The sequence below is a fragment of the Triturus cristatus genome, chromosome 5_2, assembly GCF_964204655.1.
Source record: "Triturus cristatus chromosome 5_2, aTriCri1.1, whole genome shotgun sequence".
NCBI classification, from domain to species: Eukaryota; Metazoa; Chordata; class Amphibia; order Caudata; family Salamandridae; genus Triturus; species Triturus cristatus.
Window position 1 is genome coordinate 962,090,999 of NC_140588.1, and position 20,861 is coordinate 962,111,859.

General features: G+C 41.5%; 1 protein-coding gene across 2 annotated transcripts in view; it reads right to left on the bottom strand.

Moving 5' to 3' along the window:
• COL4A6 (collagen type IV alpha 6 chain) overlaps positions 1 to 20,861 on the bottom strand; it is an 847,824-nt gene that overhangs the window by 406,050 nt on the left and 420,913 nt on the right. For both annotated transcript variants that reach the window (XM_085608162.1, XM_085608161.1), the window contains exons 9-13: positions 13,704 to 13,739; positions 8,194 to 8,256; positions 7,425 to 7,460; positions 3,989 to 4,030; positions 1,736 to 1,819 (exon numbers count right to left, since the gene is read on the bottom strand). In XM_085608162.1, the coding sequence (XP_085464288.1) occupies positions 1,736 to 1,819; positions 3,989 to 4,030; positions 7,425 to 7,460; positions 8,194 to 8,256; positions 13,704 to 13,739 (261 nt within the window). The remainder of the gene's footprint in view (positions 1 to 1,735; positions 1,820 to 3,988; positions 4,031 to 7,424; positions 7,461 to 8,193; positions 8,257 to 13,703; positions 13,740 to 20,861) is intronic.

Below are 20,861 nucleotides of genomic sequence, written 5' to 3' on the forward strand. Positions count from 1 at the left end.
ACCACATCTCAGTACAACCTTCAGACCAGAACTGGAGCCTTGCTGTATCTCGAACTGTTTGCAAACAGAGGAGCCAACATAGTTTTTGCACATCCTTCACTGGCAAAACAACAAGAATCTGGTGTGTGGCGATGCAGTGTGAACAATGTACATCCTTGCACAACTGTGCATATCCCAAGTACTAGGTTTGAATGATCACTTTTCGACATTTGGCATTAGCCAAGACCTAGTGATCTTGCTAAAACTATATATATATATATATATACTTGCTTTACTGGGGCTTTCAACCAGCCCTCTTCTTCCATTTGTCTGTTATTGTGTCAATCATATTTTTCTTCTGCCCAATGCAGCATGTAGAATAGCGCAACAGGCTCGCCTACATCAACTACAGGCTCACTTTACTGTGAATGATGGCATTCTGCTTTTCACTAGGAGCACATCAACACACAAAGTAGTTCCCTTCCATGGATTAATTATTATGGCAATGTGTGCTTTTTGAGACCCAAAAAATATTTTAGTTTTTAGCCATTTCTTTTAGATTGATGAGAGCTCCACAGCTCCTCAACAATAATGTTTTGCAAAAACTATGAGAAAACTAAACAAGCACTGACAAAGTCAAAGGCTGGGAGTCAAAGCAAGGCCTAGCTTTTCAATGTTTGTAAAAGGAGTGTGAGTGTCCGGTGTCCTGCATCTGCAGACAATGTACAACCAGAAACATAAATACACAGTAGAGAGCAGACACAGAAACAAAAAGTATTGGGCAAATATGTACAGACAATTTGGAGCGTGTGCGACAATGCATGTGCACAAACATTTGAAGAGAAGCGATACACGGTACGGAGAAAGGAGGCTTATGTGCTCCTATAAAGAGCTGTACTTGGGCACTTGGCTTATCGTCCTTCTTCAAATTGGTGAGATTACCTGACAGCAGCACAGATTTTCTAATCACTCATCGCTGGCCCAGCGCACAAAGCCAAGTATTAAAAGACAGGCCCTTGGGCGAGCCAGTAGGTGTGCAGAAGGAACAGACTAATAATACCTTTAAAACAAGTTAACCTTCACTTGTGTTTTATGCATCACAAAATTTAAAGCGCTAATTCAAAATCTGCGGAAATTATAGACTGGGAGCCAAAGCAAAGAAAAGCTATTCCCCCCATCAAGCACATGCAGTGTCATCTTACACAGGCATCTTACACAGGCATTTGAAATGTTGTGTGTAAGAGGACGGATACTGGTACTTACCAGAAAAACATATATTGTTATACATGTTGCTTATGTTTCAAATGTTTAAATTACCCTAACATATCTTTAGTTTTACTCTCCTTGATTGCCGAGACTGTGGCAAAGACACCAAAGAATACACCTTCCCAAAATATTCTAAGCCAGGCATTAGACTAGTAAATTGCCATGTCCGCAAACATTGGACACACTTCTGCTACTTTCCTTCTCTTTTGAAAGAAGCTTGTAAATAGGCTACTCCAGGCTGGCACTGATATAAAGGGAAGCTTCAACATTTGGAAAACAAGCACGTGAATGAAGTAGATATTTTCTGTATTGTTATTATTTTATCAAGTACAAGGAAGCATTCTAATAGATATGAATTTCACGGGACACATGACTTTTGAGAAGTGCGAAGATAAGCATGCATCTTTAGGCGACCATATGCTTGTCTAACAGAACACCGTTTAAAACATGGCTGTCAAAGAACCAGTATGGTACCAGGAAGACACCCTACCTGCTCGCCTCTGTGTCCTTTTGGAGGTCCTGTAAACTCTCCAGGCGTTTCTGCACCTTTCTCACCGGGCAATCCAACATCTCCCTATATGAAACCAAAGCAAGAACATGCATGAATTTCCAGTTCAGCCTGAACATTAATGTCAGCCCTGTTCGTGGCCAAGGAATCCTAGTGGAAAGCATGTTCGATAATTGATTTGTCAAGAACCTGAGATTTGTACTTTGAAGAACAGTTCAATCTACATTGACGAACCCAGAAGAAAGAACCTACCTGCTCCCCACACAGGCAATTTTTTAGCAGAAAAGGTAAGGAAGAGAGGCCTCTTAATACTATCAAAGTCGGATTTTGTCCAGTTTGTGAGCACACAAGTCAATCAACATATCTGATGCATTCACACAACACTCACTCAATATTCTAGAGCCACCCACACTCGAGATCAGGATTCAGTTAACCATCAACTTTTATATACACAAAAGGAGCACATAACAACTTAAACAGTGACACTGCACCTCGAATTACCAATACAGTCTTTTCAAGCTGCAACATTGTTTCCGGTCCAGGGAAGGCATGGCTTGGCAGTTCGGGCTGGACTGTTCCCATGAGGCACAGGGTCAGACTGATTTGCATATGGCTATGTCTGAACTGGGGTGGCAGAGTGGGCTAAAGAACGGTGATGGATCAAACCCAGATCTGTTGACTGGGTGTGAGTGTTTGATTGGTTCTGATGCTCCGTCCATCACCACCCATTTTGACCGCAACATTACCTCATTACGATCCTTTCCATGAGAAATGGAGAATATTTGTGGTAATCAGTGTTCAGCATTAATTCCTGCAGGTTTTTCATACACCCCAGAAACTTTTCACCAATGTTGAATAAGAAAATGTATGGTGAATTAGATTTTAAAAATGAATTTGAGTATTATTAGGCAGTAAACCATAACTGCAAACTTGGCCATCGGGTAGACATAGTTCTTCTTGGTGTAAGTACAAAGTCTTCCTCAGGATTCATGACTCTGTGACAAACACATAAGTGGACAACTAGCCACGAAGTTACATTTACACCCAATCATCTTCCTATCTTTCAGCCGTGTTTACTGTCTCTTTACCTTGATTAAATCTCCTTTTGGCATTAGCTTCCACCCTTTCTCTCCTGTGACCATGGTTTGCCGTCTTTAATACACTTATAGTTTTTTAGAGGTGTCTCTCTATTCATATTCCTCTTTTATAAGTACTTTGTCCTCACTTCTGAGGTAATCTCTGGAATTCACTATAGTTCCTTCTTCTCACTTGTACACTTTCCCTTGAGTGATGTCTTCCAGTTGATATCTCTGAATATCATTTTGCATCTACGGTCTCCTTATGTGTATATGTATCATTTCTCATTTCCTTATTCTAGTAACTCTGTCCCACACTTCTAAACAGCCATATATAGGCATGTTTACACTTCATAACACTGCGCAATAAATCGATCTATTTTTGCGATTATTATTAATACAAAAGGAAAAACACAGTAATACCACATCTGGCACCATCAATAATGTGGGGGTGATTCTAGGTTGCAGTAATACCAACTAGTTGCATGGTTAACGCATGAAAATGGGAAATAACCATTGTTTCGGGACTTTGGCCTCTCAGCTCACATTTTGCCCTGATTCTGGGACCTTTCCCTACACCTATCTCACCAGGTTTTCCCTTGAAAGATGCAAACTGTTGAATTAGGATTGCAGCTTTCCTATATTACCCGTAATCCTGATTCAAATGGTAACTCTTGACATAATCTGAGCTGGGATTTACAAGGGATTTGTAGTAAGGGTCTCAATTTCTGCTAATCAATGCTAAAATGATTCATGTGGGAACATGCCGGATCTTAAACATATTCCCAGTGACAGCAGGCTCTGAAACATAGCACTCTACACGGTTTAAACGATCTGATCACAAACCGAGGTATTTACAAAGTGGGTCTATATAGAGCACATATCATAAGACCTTACTTGTCAAATATCAACATTGGTTTCAACTGTTAATTTGAAAGCAATAGTTTCATGTTTTAGAGACCATCAATGAAAGGCATTTAATAACTCACTACTGTATAGAGATAATTTAGGCACAATCATAACACGTTGTTTAATTGAAGGCTGTGAGGTTTGTGACTTGTAAGTTTCTGCAGTTTACCAACATCTATATTATGCAAGTACCTTTGCACCAAAGAAATATTAATTCATTCGACGCTAGCATTTGTTTCACAAAGCTTACCCTTTCTCCTTTCTCTCCTTCAAAGCCAACACCCATGTTTCCCTGAAAAAATAGGAACAAAGAACAGAAATTACTTGACACATAGCATAACTACAACCTTATTTATTCACTTCTTATTGAGGTGGAAGGATAAAGAAAAAAAGATTGATATATGATTTTTCAGAAATCTAGGGAAGAAAAAAAAAGGCTCTCATATGCACTCATTATGCAAAGCCGTAGAATTCGGATAGGGCCATAAACTGTAGTTACTGGCAGGAATATGTATGGGGTATTTCACCTGGAGACTTCACAGGTGAAATACTGGGAAAAGAACTGTGGGAAAGACCGATTCCCATATGTTATTACTATTAGTTCCCCGTTATTCCAGCCCTTGCAATTAGCAGGAACCCTGGCTTGCATAATTTCATTGTGGCTAACGCGTTGATTTCTGGGCCTCTAGTGATGAGCACCTAAGTATCCTGGAACAAGACTGCAAGATTGTTCAAGAAAATGATTAAGAAAGTCCATCTCTGTGGTGTGGAAAAATCTCTGGAAGCCTTCCATGACCATGTCGATTTCTTTATTTACCTTTCTCCACTCTCCATTTCTTCACAAATAATCCCCGAAACAGACACTTTACCAGGCTTCATCTATCACAAAGCAACAGTTTTCCTGTGTTTTTCACTTAGCAAATGTCTGGGTTGACTTTGCCAATGCTCTGCTCATGTGAAAACACTTTGAGCATTTCTTGCCAACTTTGCTGTAATACTTTGCCTCAGTGAAAGACTATGTCCATAGAGGAAGAATAAGATATATATCAAAATTTGATTTAATGTAGTTTAGCTTACGACCTCATGACACAGCATTACCCAAGATACCTGTCTACGTCTTTTATTTTGGGGAACCAACATCTTTCTAGGGAAGTGGTATCTCACTCTTCTCATGTCCACAAATCAGTCACACCAACAGACTGGCGGGCACCACGTTTTGGGGCAAAGTAGAGAGGCAATATCATGCAATTACTCCCAGCACCCATGCCTCTTTTAAAATAACCCAATAAGGCAAGAACGTGAATCCCAAATGACAGGAGCTAGCAAATCGCCTGGTTCTCACACTCAAGGAGGTAGGTTGGTTCCCTTCCATAGCTCTTATGTTATTGGTACAGCAACGGGGCTGTTGAAAAACTCCACTGAACAGGATGGGAAGACTATTCTTAGGATCTATCTTACAACCCATCAGAGGAGCTCCCAGATGTGCAGTTGCTCAAGATGATCTGTCTCATCAATACCCTATAGCATTCAATATTTTCAAAATACAAGTTTCAAAGAAGGGATGTTGCAGAAGTTATGAATTCAGATGTAAAAAGTTGAAAAGTGGAGTTAAAAAGTGAATCAGTTAACCCAGTCATTAATTATGTAGGTATTCTTCATATAGTGGTGGAAACCTTATGGGTGGTGTGACTGTATCTCGTTACACAGATGCCGGTACTGTCAAGAGATATCCAATGTCGACTTTAAACAGTAAGCTCAGAAGCATTTACTGGAGTATAGTACCGTGAAATTCATAAATCTCTTGTACCTTTCTCCCCAAAGCATTTACAAAACCAATCTTTTCCTATGTGCTTAGAAGAGGGACTAAGAGTCACTCCAGAGTTTACTGCCCTGCGGTGAAATCTCACTTTGGCATAGCTACAATGAGTTTAGAGTGACGCCACCTATTTGTGGGGACCATGTTATAACAAAGGATGACTCCCCAGAAAGAGGTGGTGTGTCAGGAGGTTAGGGTGACTGATGCTTTCTCTGGACAGCCAACCAAGTCTCTTTTCTGACAATCATTGAAAAACACAATGTACTGGATTGCTACCTAGAGCCACCAACAGTGGTTAAAAAGCAACAGCAAGGCTTTTCATTCATCGCTTTGCTGTTGTCTTAGTCCTCCTGTGCTATAGAGTATGTCCAGGCGAGGGCTTGAGCTCTCTGTGTTGAGGCATCCCAAGCTCAACCTATCCAATGAGGAGCAGCAAAGCTGAAACACCTCTAAGTATGCTTGTGTCATAAGCGGATGCGATCTGGCCATCCGTTAAGTCTGGACTGCACCTTCCCGGGCAAAGTTGAGAATGACTCCTTATGCAATTGCACAGATGAGGTAAAACAATGTGACGAACTATGGCAAAAAGCCTCAAATGTGTTAACAAAAAGAATATGTAGAATACATAGGCAAAAATATCTCCACTGCATAACCGGGGTTTGGGCTCAAATGTTAGGAATGACTATTTGGAAGAGGAACAGGATAAGACAGACTTTAGATTCCCTTGATTAAACCTTAATGATTATATGTGTAGCAGTCTACAGAATTAACCAATTATCGGGATAGGATAAAAGGAAATGACATATTGTCAGACATGTATATTCTACTGGGGTGACACTGGCAAACAGTTATGGTATATATTATTCTACATCTAATTGACCTGTATCCGATACCTACTTTATATCACACACTGTTTAATGTATTAGTGTATATACATTTGTGATAATTTATAGGTCCTCTATAACACTGCTTTCAATACAATGCAATTGAAAAACATGAGGTGACCAGAGGAATTACTAGCATTTAAGAAATGATGGCTCCAGCATTTTTTATCCATTACTTTGTATCTGTTGCCTTTCAGCTAAAGCAAACATAACAGGAAATCAGTGTTCTAAGATTCCCAATAAATCTACAAAACAATCAGGTTCATGAACCCTTGACATTTCAGCATTAAGGTACCAGGACCGCTCCAAGAGAAGCACGTGAGAGCGAAGTAAAACAAATAGTATTTGATTCAGATCAAAATATGACATCTTCTGAAATGTAGATTTCTAGAGATTTTAACTGTACCCCCAGTGGTTGATCAGCTTTTCCTATTTCTATATTGTTTCCAGTATCTCCCTCCACAATCCCAAGTATATCTACCAGGGTGAGACGTATTACCCACAGCGCAATTTACTAGGAAAATTAATGTTAACTGCATACTTCCTATTAAGGTTGTGGTGTCCTACAGCGAATTAAGCTTCATGTGATGAATTGGCTGGCTAGCTGCTCTCCTCCATACGTTTATACTTGACCATTTATATACAAAATACAATAAGGGCAGAAATGGGAGGCCATCATTTCTACTACAGACAGAGTCCTGGTTTTAATCAGTCCTGGTTTTAATCCTAAAGACAGAAGCAATCGGGAATGTTTAAAAGGTCCTCCCAAGAGCTGAGTCCCAGAGTTAGAAGCAGAATATTTAGAATCGGGACCTTCTCAATATTTAAGGCATTTCAAGGGTCATGATTCAAGAACAACATGGAATTTCAAACTTTTAAGAAACACATAGCTATAAAGTAGTCCATGTGCTTATGTAAAACGTGCCTGAAACAACAAACACATACATCAAGAAACAAAGACAAAAATCTACACCAATGACACTTACTTTTGGTCCTGGAAATCCAGGAAAGCCCGGTGGACCCTGCAAGGAAATTCAAAAAGAGTCTCAATATGCATTCTAACAATTCATGAACACTGGTCAATCGTAAATCAGCCCTGAAAAGTCCCTGGCTGATTTGGTAGAATCCTTGACTAGTTCCCACATTTGAAGGTAAAATAAAACTCATGCCCGTGGATAGGTCAGTCTCTAAAACATGTCATGCACTGATTTGTTGTGGGAAATACACAAGCATTTATTTCTTTTCTCAAAAAACTACTAGTGCTACCAGATGGAAATACCAATAATTCACCATCTATTATCTAGAAAATTGAGGCTCGTTCAGCCAGTCATAAGGCTTACAATGCGGACGTTACTGTTGTTTGCTGTACTCTAAGAACTGTCACAGTGAGCAGCAGTGATCAGAAACAGATATAGCTAGCGGGGAAGTGTCAATGTATATAGAGGTTGAGACGGCTGCACTGGTGCTAATGGCATGACTACTCATGCTGATCATGCTGATCACCTACAGAGCTCAGTTGTTTTTACACTTCTTCTGCATCCAATGTTTTTATTCAGACCCATAATTTTTGGGAGGGCAATTAGGAACTGTTAATGCCCTTAGCAGAGGGTAGTGACTTCTAATAGTTCGACCACTACTCTAGCATATGCCACTAACTGAGGAGATAGGCCAAGGCTATACTTTTTCCTTACCTTAAAGAAGATTTAAAAAAGGCTGAGAATTTAGAAGAAAAAAAAAGAATGATAATGTACCCACCTGTAAACCTGGTAGTCCAATTGGTCCAACAAATCCCTGGGGACCCGGTGAACCTTGAGGCCCCTGCATGAAAGAGACATCAACAGTTCATCATAAAAGAACAATTCTTAAGTAATGAAAGAAAACCAGAAATGTAAGGCAGATCAACAAGTACTATCAAAATTATTTGTGTCCGTAGAACTACACCAGGAACCAACGCTCTTTTTTAGTACAGTGGAAACATAGAGAAAAATCTGAAAGCGAGAGTGTGTGAAAACTGCCCAAAGATCTGGTCTACAATTGATTTTCTTATCTTAAGTAAACTTAGTAGGATGCATGCGGAATACATGTAACCTATTCGAAAATAGATTTCTTATTGTCATATTTCGTATCATGGATGGCATTGAGCTTCACTTCCGATTACCAAATCAACATAAAGAGACTTGTTTACCTGTTCAAGGGGATTAACAAACCAAATTACAAAAATAATCATAATCATGGATCACAAACTTGATTTTGGTGACCAGGTCAGCGGAGTTGTATCTACTTGCTTCTACCTCCTCAGAATATTGAAGAAAATCACATTTTTCCAATCAGCTGATGGTTTTAGGATAGCAGTCTCAGCCCTCATTTTGTCTCGGCTGGATTACTGTAATAGTCTGTACCTGAACTTGAAAAAAAAACATCTGTACAGACTACAGCTAGTACAAAATGCAGCGGCTAGGCTGCTAACAGGCATACCAAGATTTGCCTCTGTTCGAGATGGACTCTGGCAATTGCATTGGCTGCCAGTGACAAAATGAGCACAATTCAAAGCTCTGTGCACAGTTTTTAAGTCACTGAGGGGAATTGGCCCGGAATTCCTGAGCAGATACTTTGAATGGTATGTTTCGGGGAGAGCGTTGCGATCCTCCGAAGGTAAACTAGTGGCTGTTCCCTGTATAAAAAAAGCTAGTTGGGGAGGCAACAGCTTTTCCCATTGTGCGGTGAAAGCCTGGAACAGTCTGCCGTGGCATCTCAGGAATGCCTCAGAGCTCCTTTCTTTTAGAAAGGGGGTGAAGATATGGTTATTCACGGTTTAAGGCACCCCTTTCTTGGTTTCCGGTGAGTCAGAGCGTAGCGCCAGGACACCTTTGAATATAAGTGCGCTTTATAAGTTTCTTTAACATAACATACTATGTCATTAACTGCTAGATATTTACATGGATTGTGTGATCCAATGTAAACCAATCCTTAAGTTTCTCTTTTAATAAGGGCAAATGAGGTTTGCAACCCACAAGGAGGACTGAAGAGGTTTGGGGTGTAGAGACCATTTTTAATGCGACCTTCTCACAGTGAAAAGTGCAAACTGTAGTGGAATGAATGTCTATTTCTAGATGTATTTAGCATTATTAACTACTCCTGCAGGCATAACAGGAGTTAATTATCCTCCCTCTACTTCTGGGTGCGAGACAAATGTGAGTTTGTATACCTAAGGGGGGTAATTAACAGCCGTTATTGGTGTGCAGGTAAAGGCAATAATATTTGCACCCTACCTCAAAAAAATGGGGAGTGCTGCAGAAACATGAGCTCTTGCCTGAACAGATTGTAAAAAAAATGGCTCTATTTCCCCCCAGCACTCCCTCAGCCTTTTCATTAGCAGCCTGCATACACATGGCAGTCTGGGCTGCACCTTTTGTTTGATGTTGCTAAGAAAAAGCCTAATCAGCCCAAAAAAGTAGAAACATTTTTGTTTACGTTTTCACGGTTGTTGGGTGGAGTGGGCTGTTTTTGTGCTATCTCTTCAGGTAAGAGAAAGTTCTTGCTCCAGACCCAGAGTGCACTTGAGCGCCATTGGAAGATATCAGAATGCTTCTTGTGCGGACCAGTAACAATGAATGTAGCCTCAATGAGAGCACTCCGATTGGCTGGAAAGCTCCCTGCATTTCTAGCAGAGGATAATTTTTTAATTTGAACTAAAAATCGTTATTCATCAAACCCTAAATCATTAAGTGATAATGATTGGGGTTTGAAGAGCAACAACTTATTTTTTTTAAGTGAAAGGAAGTTAAAATATTTAAATGGATAGGCCCTTTTGTCTTGTTTAATAGGTTTAACAAAATTCATCCTGAAGAAGGGACTTTTCTTCCTGATTTATGCTGAGGCTTATTATACTTAATCCAAAATTTCAACTGTTGTAAATAAAAAATAAAATGAATCATCTTCCTGAAGTACTACAATATAAATGAAGTTCATTCCACCACAGTGTCCACTTCTCACTTCAGGGAAATGATGCCTAAATGTTTTTTACCATTTTTGTTTTATTTAAGTGTCTGGGCGGAGCACCCAAATACGCCAACATATTGTTTTTGGCAAGCTTGAGAGCGGGGTGCAAAGAAGGACTGATTACAAGGGTGTTTACATGTTTTATGCAGTGAAACAAAAGTCTGGGAAAATCTGTAACACTGGTTCTCATTCCCCTGGTCATTTCACATTTCCCCCATGCTTTCACATAAGATCCGCGGTGCTTCCACAATTCTCATAATTCCGAAGCTGTTTCTGGCCCCATGGGGATTCATAGGTCATTCCTATTGAGAGCCCTATATACTTGCATTTAGGAAGACTGCCTTGAAAAAGTATCAGCAAGTGGCAAGCTTCTCTCTGCTGTAAGAGGTACCTGCTCCTAGCAGTCAAGGGCTGGCCAGAATCAATTAATATAGTAGGCTTTGAGCTTTAGGCTTCATTGAGGTTTGGTGACCCGAAATCAAGGTATAAATCAAGTTGATCCAGAATCAATTTCAAACCCTTATAAACTTGGGGGTGAAGGATACCCCAAATATAAATGAGATGTGTAAACGCTTACAAACATTTAATTTACAGAACACACTTAAAGATAATAGCTGCATTAGAACTTTGCTTCATCTGCAATACAATATTTTTTGCTAGGACTTTGGAATCAATGTTTCACCTTGGAAAGAGTAGTGGACAGATGGCAACGTATTTTGTGCTCATAACCTATAGAGTAACTTCTAAGACAAGCATGGCAAAGCCAATAGGTCTGGCTTGCTTCCTGAATCCTGACTATAATGTCAAACATAACAAAACAGAAACGGATTGCCTTCAATATATAGTGCAACTATGAGACAAATAATATAATGTGTGGTGCTGCAGTGTACTTTGAGATGTACAACAGTCCCTCATGCATTACAATACAAGAATACTCCAGGAGGCAGAATGAGTCACCAAACAGCCACTAGCATGAGGTGAGCGAGAAATACTCCTCTGGGAAGAGGCAAAGCACACACTGGTAAGCAGACAACTGTGCTGCAAAGCCAGCCCTAAAACTAGCATTGGCAAAGCCAATAGGTCTCACCTATGAGATATTTAGCTGTGCTGTACTGCAGAGCGGTTATAAAAGGAGAACCAAGGGTGAGTGGACGGGGCAGGGGGAGGCAAGCTAACAACAGAAGGTGGGTGGTAGAGGGTGGTGAAGCAAGCTGACAATAGAGTGCGGGTGGAAGAGCTTGGGGAAGCAAGCAGGCAACAGAGAGTGCGCAGGAGGGGTTGGGGCGGCAATCTAACAACGTAGAACAAAAATGGGGGAGCAAGCTGACAATGGAGAGCAAATAAGATGTGATGGGATGGGGAGCAAGATGACAATGGAGAGTGGGCAGGAGGGACTAGGGCAACATGTTGACAACAGAGGATGGCAGGAGGGGTTGGAGAAGCAAGCTGACAATGGAAGACAGGTGGGAAGGGTCGGGCAGCAAGCTGAAAATAAAGGGTAGGCAGGAGGGGATTGGAAAGCAAGCTGACAAAAAAGGGTAGGTGGGAGTGGCTGGATCAGTAAGACAAAAAAAGAGGAGGGCACGAGGAACTGGGCCTGCAAGCTGAAAAATGGTTCAGCACATGGAATACGGAGGGCAGGTGGGAGCAGATGGGGAAACAGACAAGACAGTGGGGGTAGGAGGGAGGGGCTAAAGAAGCAAACAGACAATGAAGGGTGGGCGAGAGGGGCTGGAGGAGCAAATGGAAAAGGGTCTGGTGGGGAAGTAAGAACAGCAAGGGAAGGAAGGCAGTGAGGAAGCAAGAATGGCAACTGAGAGAGGCGGAGAAAGAGGAACACGGAAATGGGAGAAGTACACGAGGGAGGCATCTAGACAACATGCACTCTTGTAGAGCACTTAAATAGAAACTTAGTGCCTGAAAATAATCAGAAGAAGTACACACTTAATGCATTCAGGATCCAGGGGAGGGGTAAACTCAAGAAGAGGAGGGAAAGCCGACAGAAGCTGACCAATAAGAAGCATGCAAACAAACAAGAGTGACAATAAATGCAACCAATGGTAAGCAATGGGGGAACACTAGGCCTACTGTAAGCTAACAAAAGACAGTGCATGCAAAGTTTTAGGCAAGGTCTAAAAAGGAAGAAGAGCAACATGGATGTCCTGAGGCCTGTGAGACCAATGTGGCATAAGTCTCACACCTTTAAAACAAATGTAGCACATGTCTGATGAAGAGGACTAAGAGTCCAGCTAGCAGAGTACTGACTGAATAAAAAAGGATTCTGATACACCAAGCTGAAGAAATAGTGGTTTGTCTGAATATTCTGTTTATATTTACCGCCTTGTGGAAGTAGCAAATGCATACCAGCTCCCTGCAAATGTGGACCTCCTATTGAGGGGTCATTGAGATTGGACATGGTAAAGGGCCTCCTTTTTTAAAATAATTCATATACCTGTCAGCATGAATGACGGCATGTTGCCTCAGCTCCAGAGGAGATTATTCTCAAATATTTCTGTAATAGATAATAGTGCTGTACATTCTATAGATATTTTTGGAGGAATTTTTATAGGAAGCCTTGTTTGTGCTCTACAAATTCAAATACATACATGCATGTACATTTTAAATTAGGGAACTCTGCTATATTTAAAATAATATATCAACCTTACAGTGCTAATATACTGGAAAGACATGAAAGTTTTTGGGCGAAACAGAGTAAAGGAAAACGAGTGAACAGGCTTCATACAACATATTCAAATAGGGTCTGGCAATGCATAATGCACATTCAAGTTACTTGTGTAGAGGTCAAGTCAGCCTGTTCAGAAATGCACAGAAAGAGTTTCCAATGATATTATTACTTTATTCGGCTGAGTTACAAGTAAGCCATACTCTGCTATTAACAAGCCACCGTTGGCAAAAGTGTGAAGTGCTTCAAAACACTGCGTTTCAGACTCGAGTTCATCAACCCGGGATTCTCATCTGCAGATTATAACATCATCCCAAACGTGCATTTACTGTGAGGTCACCGGATAGTGGCGGCATTTAAAAAAGAGAGAAAGAACCAGCACAAATCGGGCCAAATTCCAACAATATAGCATCCTGAGGGGAAAAAAGCCAATTCTACGAGGCATTGCAGGGACTTCTAAGTGGCATTTCATCAGACACAGCACATGGATGTCTTGTTCTGAATAATAGCATAATAGGAACAAACAAAACCATCTGTGGTCTGAAGAAAATACGGAAATTAATTGAACGAAAAATATACTTACAATTATGCCCTCCAAACCAGGAAATCCGTCATCACCCTAAAATGTACATAATAAGAATGAAAGCTTTAGAAAACCGATTTATGCACATTGAACAGAAAACTAATCTCAATGCCTTTCACTAGGCCAACTTTCACAAAAGTAGTAGAAAAGAAAGGGCTACACCTTTTCTAAGCTGCAAACTTTCATATCTTTTTCAGTCTTTGCCCCGCACCTTCTTAGATGTAAACTTTCATAGCTACTTCAGTCTTTGTCCCTCACCTACTGAGATTGAAACTTTCCTAGCTACTTCAGTCTTTGTCCCTCACCTACTGAGATTGAAACTTTCCTAGCTACTTCAGTCTTTGTCCCTCACCTACTGAGATTGAAACTTTCCTAGCTACTTCAGTCTTTGTCCCTCACCTACTGAGATTGAAACTTTCCTAGCTACTTCAGTCTTTGTCCCTCACCTAATGAGATTGAAACTTTCCTAGCTACTTCAGTCTTTGTCCCTCACCTACTGAGATTGAAACTTTCCTAGCTACTTCAGTCTTTGTCCCTCACCTACTGAGATTGAAACTTTCCTAGCTACTTCAGTCTTTGTCCCTCACCTACTGAGATTGAAACTTTCCTAGCTACTTCAGTCTTTGTCCCTCACCTACTGAGATTGAAACTTTCCTAGCTACTTCAGTCTTTGTCTCTCACCTACTGAGATTGAAACTTTCCTAGCTACTTCAGTCTTTGTCCCTCACCTACTGAGATTTAAACTTTCCTAGCTACTTCAGTCTTTGTCCCTCACCTACTGAGATTGAAACTTTCCTATCTACTTCAGTCTTTGTCCCTCACCTACTGAGATTGAAACTTTCCTAGCTACTTCAGTCTGTGTCTCTCACCTACTGAAATTGAAACTTTCCTAGCTACTTCAGTCTTTGTCCCTCATCTACTGAGATTTAAACTTTCCTAGCTACTTCAGTCTTTGTCCCTCACCTACTGAGATTGAAACTTTCCTATCTACTTCAGTCTTTGTCCCTCACCTACTGAGATTGAAACTTTCCTATCTACTTCAGTCTTTGTCCCTCACCTACTGAGATTGAAACTTTCCTAGCTACTTCAGTCTTTGTCCCTCATCTACTGAGATTAAAATTTTCATATCTTCTTCAGTATTTGCCCCACACCTTCTTAGATATAAATGTTCATAGCTACTTCAATCTTTGTCCCTCACTTTCTGGGATGTAAAATTAAATATTTACTTTAGTGTTTGTCCCTCGCATTCTCAGATGTGAGCTTTAATGTCTACATCATTCTTTTCCCCTTGCCTACAAATGTGCAAACCTTTATATCTACTCCAGATTTTGCCCCTCACCTGAGAAGCAATCTAGTTCAGTATTTATTCCTCACCTACTAAACTGCAATCTTTCATTTCTATGTGAGACTTTATTCCTGAAATACTCAGAACATCTTTACTCCTCACCTACTACGATGCAATTTCGCATATCTACTTCAGTCTTTGTCCCTCAAATAGTGAGATGCACATTTGTATATCTACTTCAGTCTTTGTCTCACCTAGTAAGATGCAACCTTCCAGATCTACGTCAGTCTTTCTCCTCAAATATTCACATGCAGTCTTTTCTATCTACTTAAGTCCTTGTCATTTGTTTACCAACACTTTTTACATTCTTGGGAACGTTTTCAATTTTAGTTAGCGTGGTCACTAGAGTAAGCAATAAACAGCTAGACAGAGCTGCTTTACGACACAAGATCGGTCCTTCTAATCTTGAAGACCTCTTTATAAGCTGAGCTGGGACACAAGGAGTGTAAATTAGAACTGAAAACTTCACACACAAGAATACAGTATAAACCATTCGGTTTACGTGGATTATACAGCCAGCTTCCAAGGAGCTGGACCCTGAATCAAGACTGATTGACAACATGCTATTTTGCTACTTATATCAGAGCAGGATAAACAAAAGAAGAACATGTTGTATTGTGCAAAACTATTTTGTCACCAATGGGGCTGGTTCAAAAAAACAACCAGAGGCAGCAAAGTAGGCCTTGCTCCTGAATAGTAACTAAGCAGTGCCTAGGAATACTAATAAAACATGGTCCCTTTTGTGTTGGAGAAATCTACCACTTTGTCCTGTTGAATTTTATCAACACATTTGCCAGGATAATTATATTCACTCATTGAATTAGTAAATCTAAATACAAAAAGCATAACAATGAATTGAAATAATTTACTAAAGAATATTAGCTAATTCAACAAGGGAATTAAGGTGAGGCACTCACACAGATTCAATGTTGTACATTCTAGCAGCAAAGTAGCTCCAGCTGATAGGGTACCAACCTTTCAAATGCTGCAGTACGGAAGTATCATCGGGCTGGGGCTGCACTTCCTGGTTACCTCGCGCGTCCTTTCCACATTTAGCACGCCAAGCAAGTACAGCAATGGCAAGGCCTAGTGGTGAAGCCAATGGTTTCATCAAGTTTAAGACTGCGGTCAAGATGAAATGGTACCTCCTGTCCTCCAAATTCCTTAGCATGATGCTCCTCTCCTTATGGTTGATCCACATTCCTTTTGTCTGCTGTCAACCAGTATTTATAGGTGTTGCTATTCATATTTCTCGAAAACCTGCAGCTGGTCTCTTGAAGAACCAGGGTGTTCAACAGATAGATGGGGACAAGTGTTGTAGAGTACTAGTGGATGAAAACATGAAAGGAGAGAGAGTGTGACCCAGTGTGAAAGACCTGAGGGGCCAGAAGATTATTGTCTTTGAGAAGGCCAAAGAATTAGGAAGTCACTATGAGGACGCCTGAAGGCAGTTTTTGCACATAACCTTGATTCTAAGCTGTTTAGACTGGGATGGCTCATTTATGGTTTCAACCATAGTCTTGAACATGATGCGCTACTGGATATCATTGCTGTTGTTTGTAGTGACTTGAAGCAGCTCATTGTCTTCTGTTTGTGAGACTAGTTACAGGGTTTAGCCACAAACAAGACAGGAGAGATCAAAGCATGAACCATACTGTAAAGGCGCAAGGACTACTAAAGGGTTTTGTTAATCTGAGATGAGGGTAAAGGCACGGATGACTGAGTAGGTTGTTATGCTAAGGAGTAGCTGCGATCAAGATAAATCCTTTAGCCTGTGGAAGGATGGATGATAAAGGAGGATGGCACTTCCATGTGTGGTAGGAGGTAGAGGAACAGCTACATACTTGCCTCTCTGCTGGTCCAAAAAGATGATTATTACTCACCTTCATGATACCCAGTTTTATGCTGAATAGGTATGTTCATTCAGAGGCGAAAAGTAGGCGGGCGGGTCAGGTGTCAATAGCATGCTGCTGGAACTGGTAGCCTGTGTGCCATAGTAATTGGCCCTAAAGGCAACCAAAGGTATGCTGTGTATGCTCAAGGTTGCTAAAGCCGTCTTCAGCTGCTCTTTACAGAATGAGGCAATCTATCATCAGTGTGGGCCTCAATGCCCCTTGCAGATTGTTTGATGCACCCTGTACTTGTTTTGAAACCAGCTACAGTCGCATGTGGAATGCTCAGGGACGCTCACCCTCTGCATAGGTTTGCTGTAATTCGAGATAATGGGTTTATGAACTCTTTTGAATGCTTGGAAGGCTTATATCCTTACCATTAGTCTTTAGTTGTCACTCCTTTGCACATTGTACTCGTTATGAGAAACCAAAGTACTTGGTGTCCATCAATTGTAGATGATGCGGGATATGAGGGTGTTCTACATGCATGTGTTATTTCAATTGTCCATTGATTTCATTTACTCCTGGAGTGTGAAATGGCCAAACAGCAGTTCTCCAGGGTGCCAACAATGAAGACCAGCATGAGGGACTAGCCATCGCAGGCAAAGACCATGTCCACTGTTGCATGACCAGGGTCCCAGGAAGGGAACTTCTCCAGGCAATAAAGAAGGGCGCAAGGCCTTAAGGAAGTCTATCTTGTATTCAGGGATGTTATCCCAGAGCTCGTCCTTCGGCAGAATTGCAATGAAAGAGCCCCTCCACACCACTTAAAGTTCACTGGATAACTATTCATTAGCTCTCATAGGGACGATGAACAATGGCCTGCTTATGTCCCCACTCATGTGCAGATCATACACCTGCCCAGGCCTAAAGCAGCAAGTGCAGAAAGTGGAATGGAAGAGATTTATGCCCGTAAATCTGGGATAGGAATGTAAACCAGTACTGTAATGCTCCGGCCCTCTGTTAGCGTTGGTGTACAGATGCATGACCCCAAGCAAGAGACATTTATGTTCCCTGTTTGCATGGTACTTTCCACTACAAAAGTCCTGAGGTAGGACTGAAGCGGGAGAAGATGTGGTGTACCAGGGCTCCATCTCTGTACATCACAGTGAGCACGAGAGGCACAGAGACCAGTGCCTGCCATTCCCCTACAACAGCCCAGAACTGCAAGTTGGGTAACTGGATGTGATGCAAAGGAATAAACAAATTGCACCCATGTGCTGCATCTTGCCCACTCACAAATTCCCTTTGTGAATCTATTCATGCACCATATGCAATTCTGTTTCCCGTCTGCAGTTGCGTGCAAACCAATCTAATACTTTGGGAAGAAGTGGCTTCACGTTATGGCAAATGCCACCCATTTTCAGTAGGACTACTTAAGCTCTTTCATCCAGGATACCACAATCTGGGACAACGGAGAAGTTCGCAAACTCTACCCAGGAAGGAAATATCCCAACTCTTTTCTGCTGTGACGCTGAGAGCACTGGATGAATGGAGGCAAGATGCTGACAGCAGAGGAGTAGCCACACTCAACAAGAACATCTAATGCAAACATTTCACTATATGCTGCCTACAATGTAATGTAATGTAATGTAATTAGTATTTGTATAGCGCAGATTACACTCCAAGGAGCATCTTAGCGCTTCAGAGTGTGGGAGACCATGGTGACTCATTGATCTTGTGATGGATCCTTGGTTTAAAGATACTAAATCATGTTTTTGCATTTTGTCTCGGATAGGGTGTAGATCCAGGTTTTAACAGTTTTCCTAAAAATTGTTTCTGTAGTAATATGTCGGAGGGGAGGGGGCAGTGAATTCCATGCTCTGGACCCCAAGACAGCCAGGGCTTTCCCTCCTCTGGTTTTGAGTTTAAACTTGGGGATAGTCAGAAGATTGTCACCTTGGGACCTCAAACATCTGGAGGGAATGTAGCGTTGGAACATGCTCTCAATGTATTTGGGTCCTATTTTGTTAACTGCCCTAAATGTGATTAGCAGAATTTTGAAGAGCACCCTTTTGTGAATGGGCAACCAATGCAAGGTTTCCATAGCAATTGTGGCTGAAGTCCTTCTTTTCCATCCAAGGACTAGTCTGGCCGCTGCATGCTGCACCATCTGTAGTCTATGACAGACTGTCCTGTTAGTTCCTGCGTATATACTATTACAGTAATCTATACGAGAGGTGATGAGAGCTACTGCAACCGTCTTCCTTGCGGCAAGGGGGATTAGGTCAAAAAATTTCCTGAGCCCTTTTATTAAGCCGAAGCAGGTCCCTGCCACGGCTACTGCTTGTTGTTGAAAGCTAAGGGAAGGATCAAATTTTACCCCTAGATTTCGGGCTGTGTTTGCTGTATTAGGAGGAACGGTTGCATCTTCTGGCCACCATATTGCTGGGTTAAAGGAGTTTCCCTTACCGAACGGCAAAATCTCGGTCTTTCCGGTGTTACATTTAAGGTGATTCACCCTCATCCAATCGAAAGTGGCTTTAAGGCAGTTTTTAAGTCTTGTTTCTGCTTCGGTGGTTTCATCCTCCATCACTAGGATGAGTTGTGTGTCATCTGCGTATGAAATAGTAGCTATTCCAAAAGATGATATGAGGGAAATCAGGGGAGCCATGTACACATTAAAAAGCGTCGGGCTCAAGCAGGAGCCCTGCGGTACACCTGACTTTATTGGGATCTCTTCCGATCTGAACTGGCCCAGGCTGCCGCGGCTAGACGGTCTATCAGGATGGAATGTGACACCGTATCGAACGCCGCAGACAGGTCTAGGAGTATGAGGACTGCTTTTTTGCCCTGGTCTAGCGCTGCTCTAAGTGTTTCCGAGGAGAATATTAGAGCTGATTCTGTTGAATGCTTTGCTCTGAAACCAGCCTGGTTAGGGTGCCAGATGTTATTGGCCTCTAAGAAAGATGTGAGCTGTTGGTTAACTACCTTTTCTGTGAGTTTACAGAAGGTGGGAAGCAGGGATATGGGTCGTAGATTAGTGAGGGTGGTAGGGTCCGGTAACGGTTTTTTTTGTAGGGGTCTTACTGCTGCCAGTTTCCATTCCTCTGGGACTACACCCAGGGAGAGTGAGGAATTAATGATATTATTAATGCTGGGGTTTACAGTCTCCACCAGAGTGTGGAGGACAAAAGGGGGGCATGGGTCGAAGGGGGAACCTGATTTAATTTTTAAGATTTTTGTCTGTGACTCTTCTAAGCTGACTTCCTGGAAGGCGGCTAGTTGGCTGGTCGCACTATGCCTATTAAGTTGGGACTCCTCCAAGGGGAGAGGGTGCGGAAAATCTTTAGTGAGTGTCTGTATTTTCTCATGAAAAAATTCCGCTATATTATTGCACAGAGTAAGGGAAGGGGGAATGTCTCTCTGCATGGTTTTAGGATTGATATATGAATTGACAATATTAAAGATGTCTTTTTGTTTATTATTACTGTTGGTTATGGCATTGGTGAAAAAGTCCTTTTTAGCAGTTTTTATCATCCCGTGATAGTGACGGCGGGCCACTTTGTAGCTGGACTGGTCATTTGTATCGTAGTTTCGGCGCCAGTTTCGCTCTAGTGCTCTGACCTTCCTTTGTTCCTCCTTTAAGCTTTGGGAGAACCAGGGGGCAGAGGGTCTGGATTTCTTTTTATATTTTGGTTTAGACTTTGCTTTGTCATTATCCGTGGCTAGGACGTCCATCCATTCCCTGAAAGACTTGCTATCTTTCTCAGGGTCCCCTATTGATGGTGGTCTGGTTTCTAATGCCTTAGTTAGGAAACCCGGTAGTCCTATCAGTTTCTTCCAGTTTGGCCCTCCATGGGGATCACATGGCTTATTCCCAGATATGTGTCCCATTACCCCTTGGAGTTCAAAAGGGATATAGCTGTGATCAGACCAAATTAGGTCTTGGGCTGGTTTTACATGAAGTGTATCCAAATT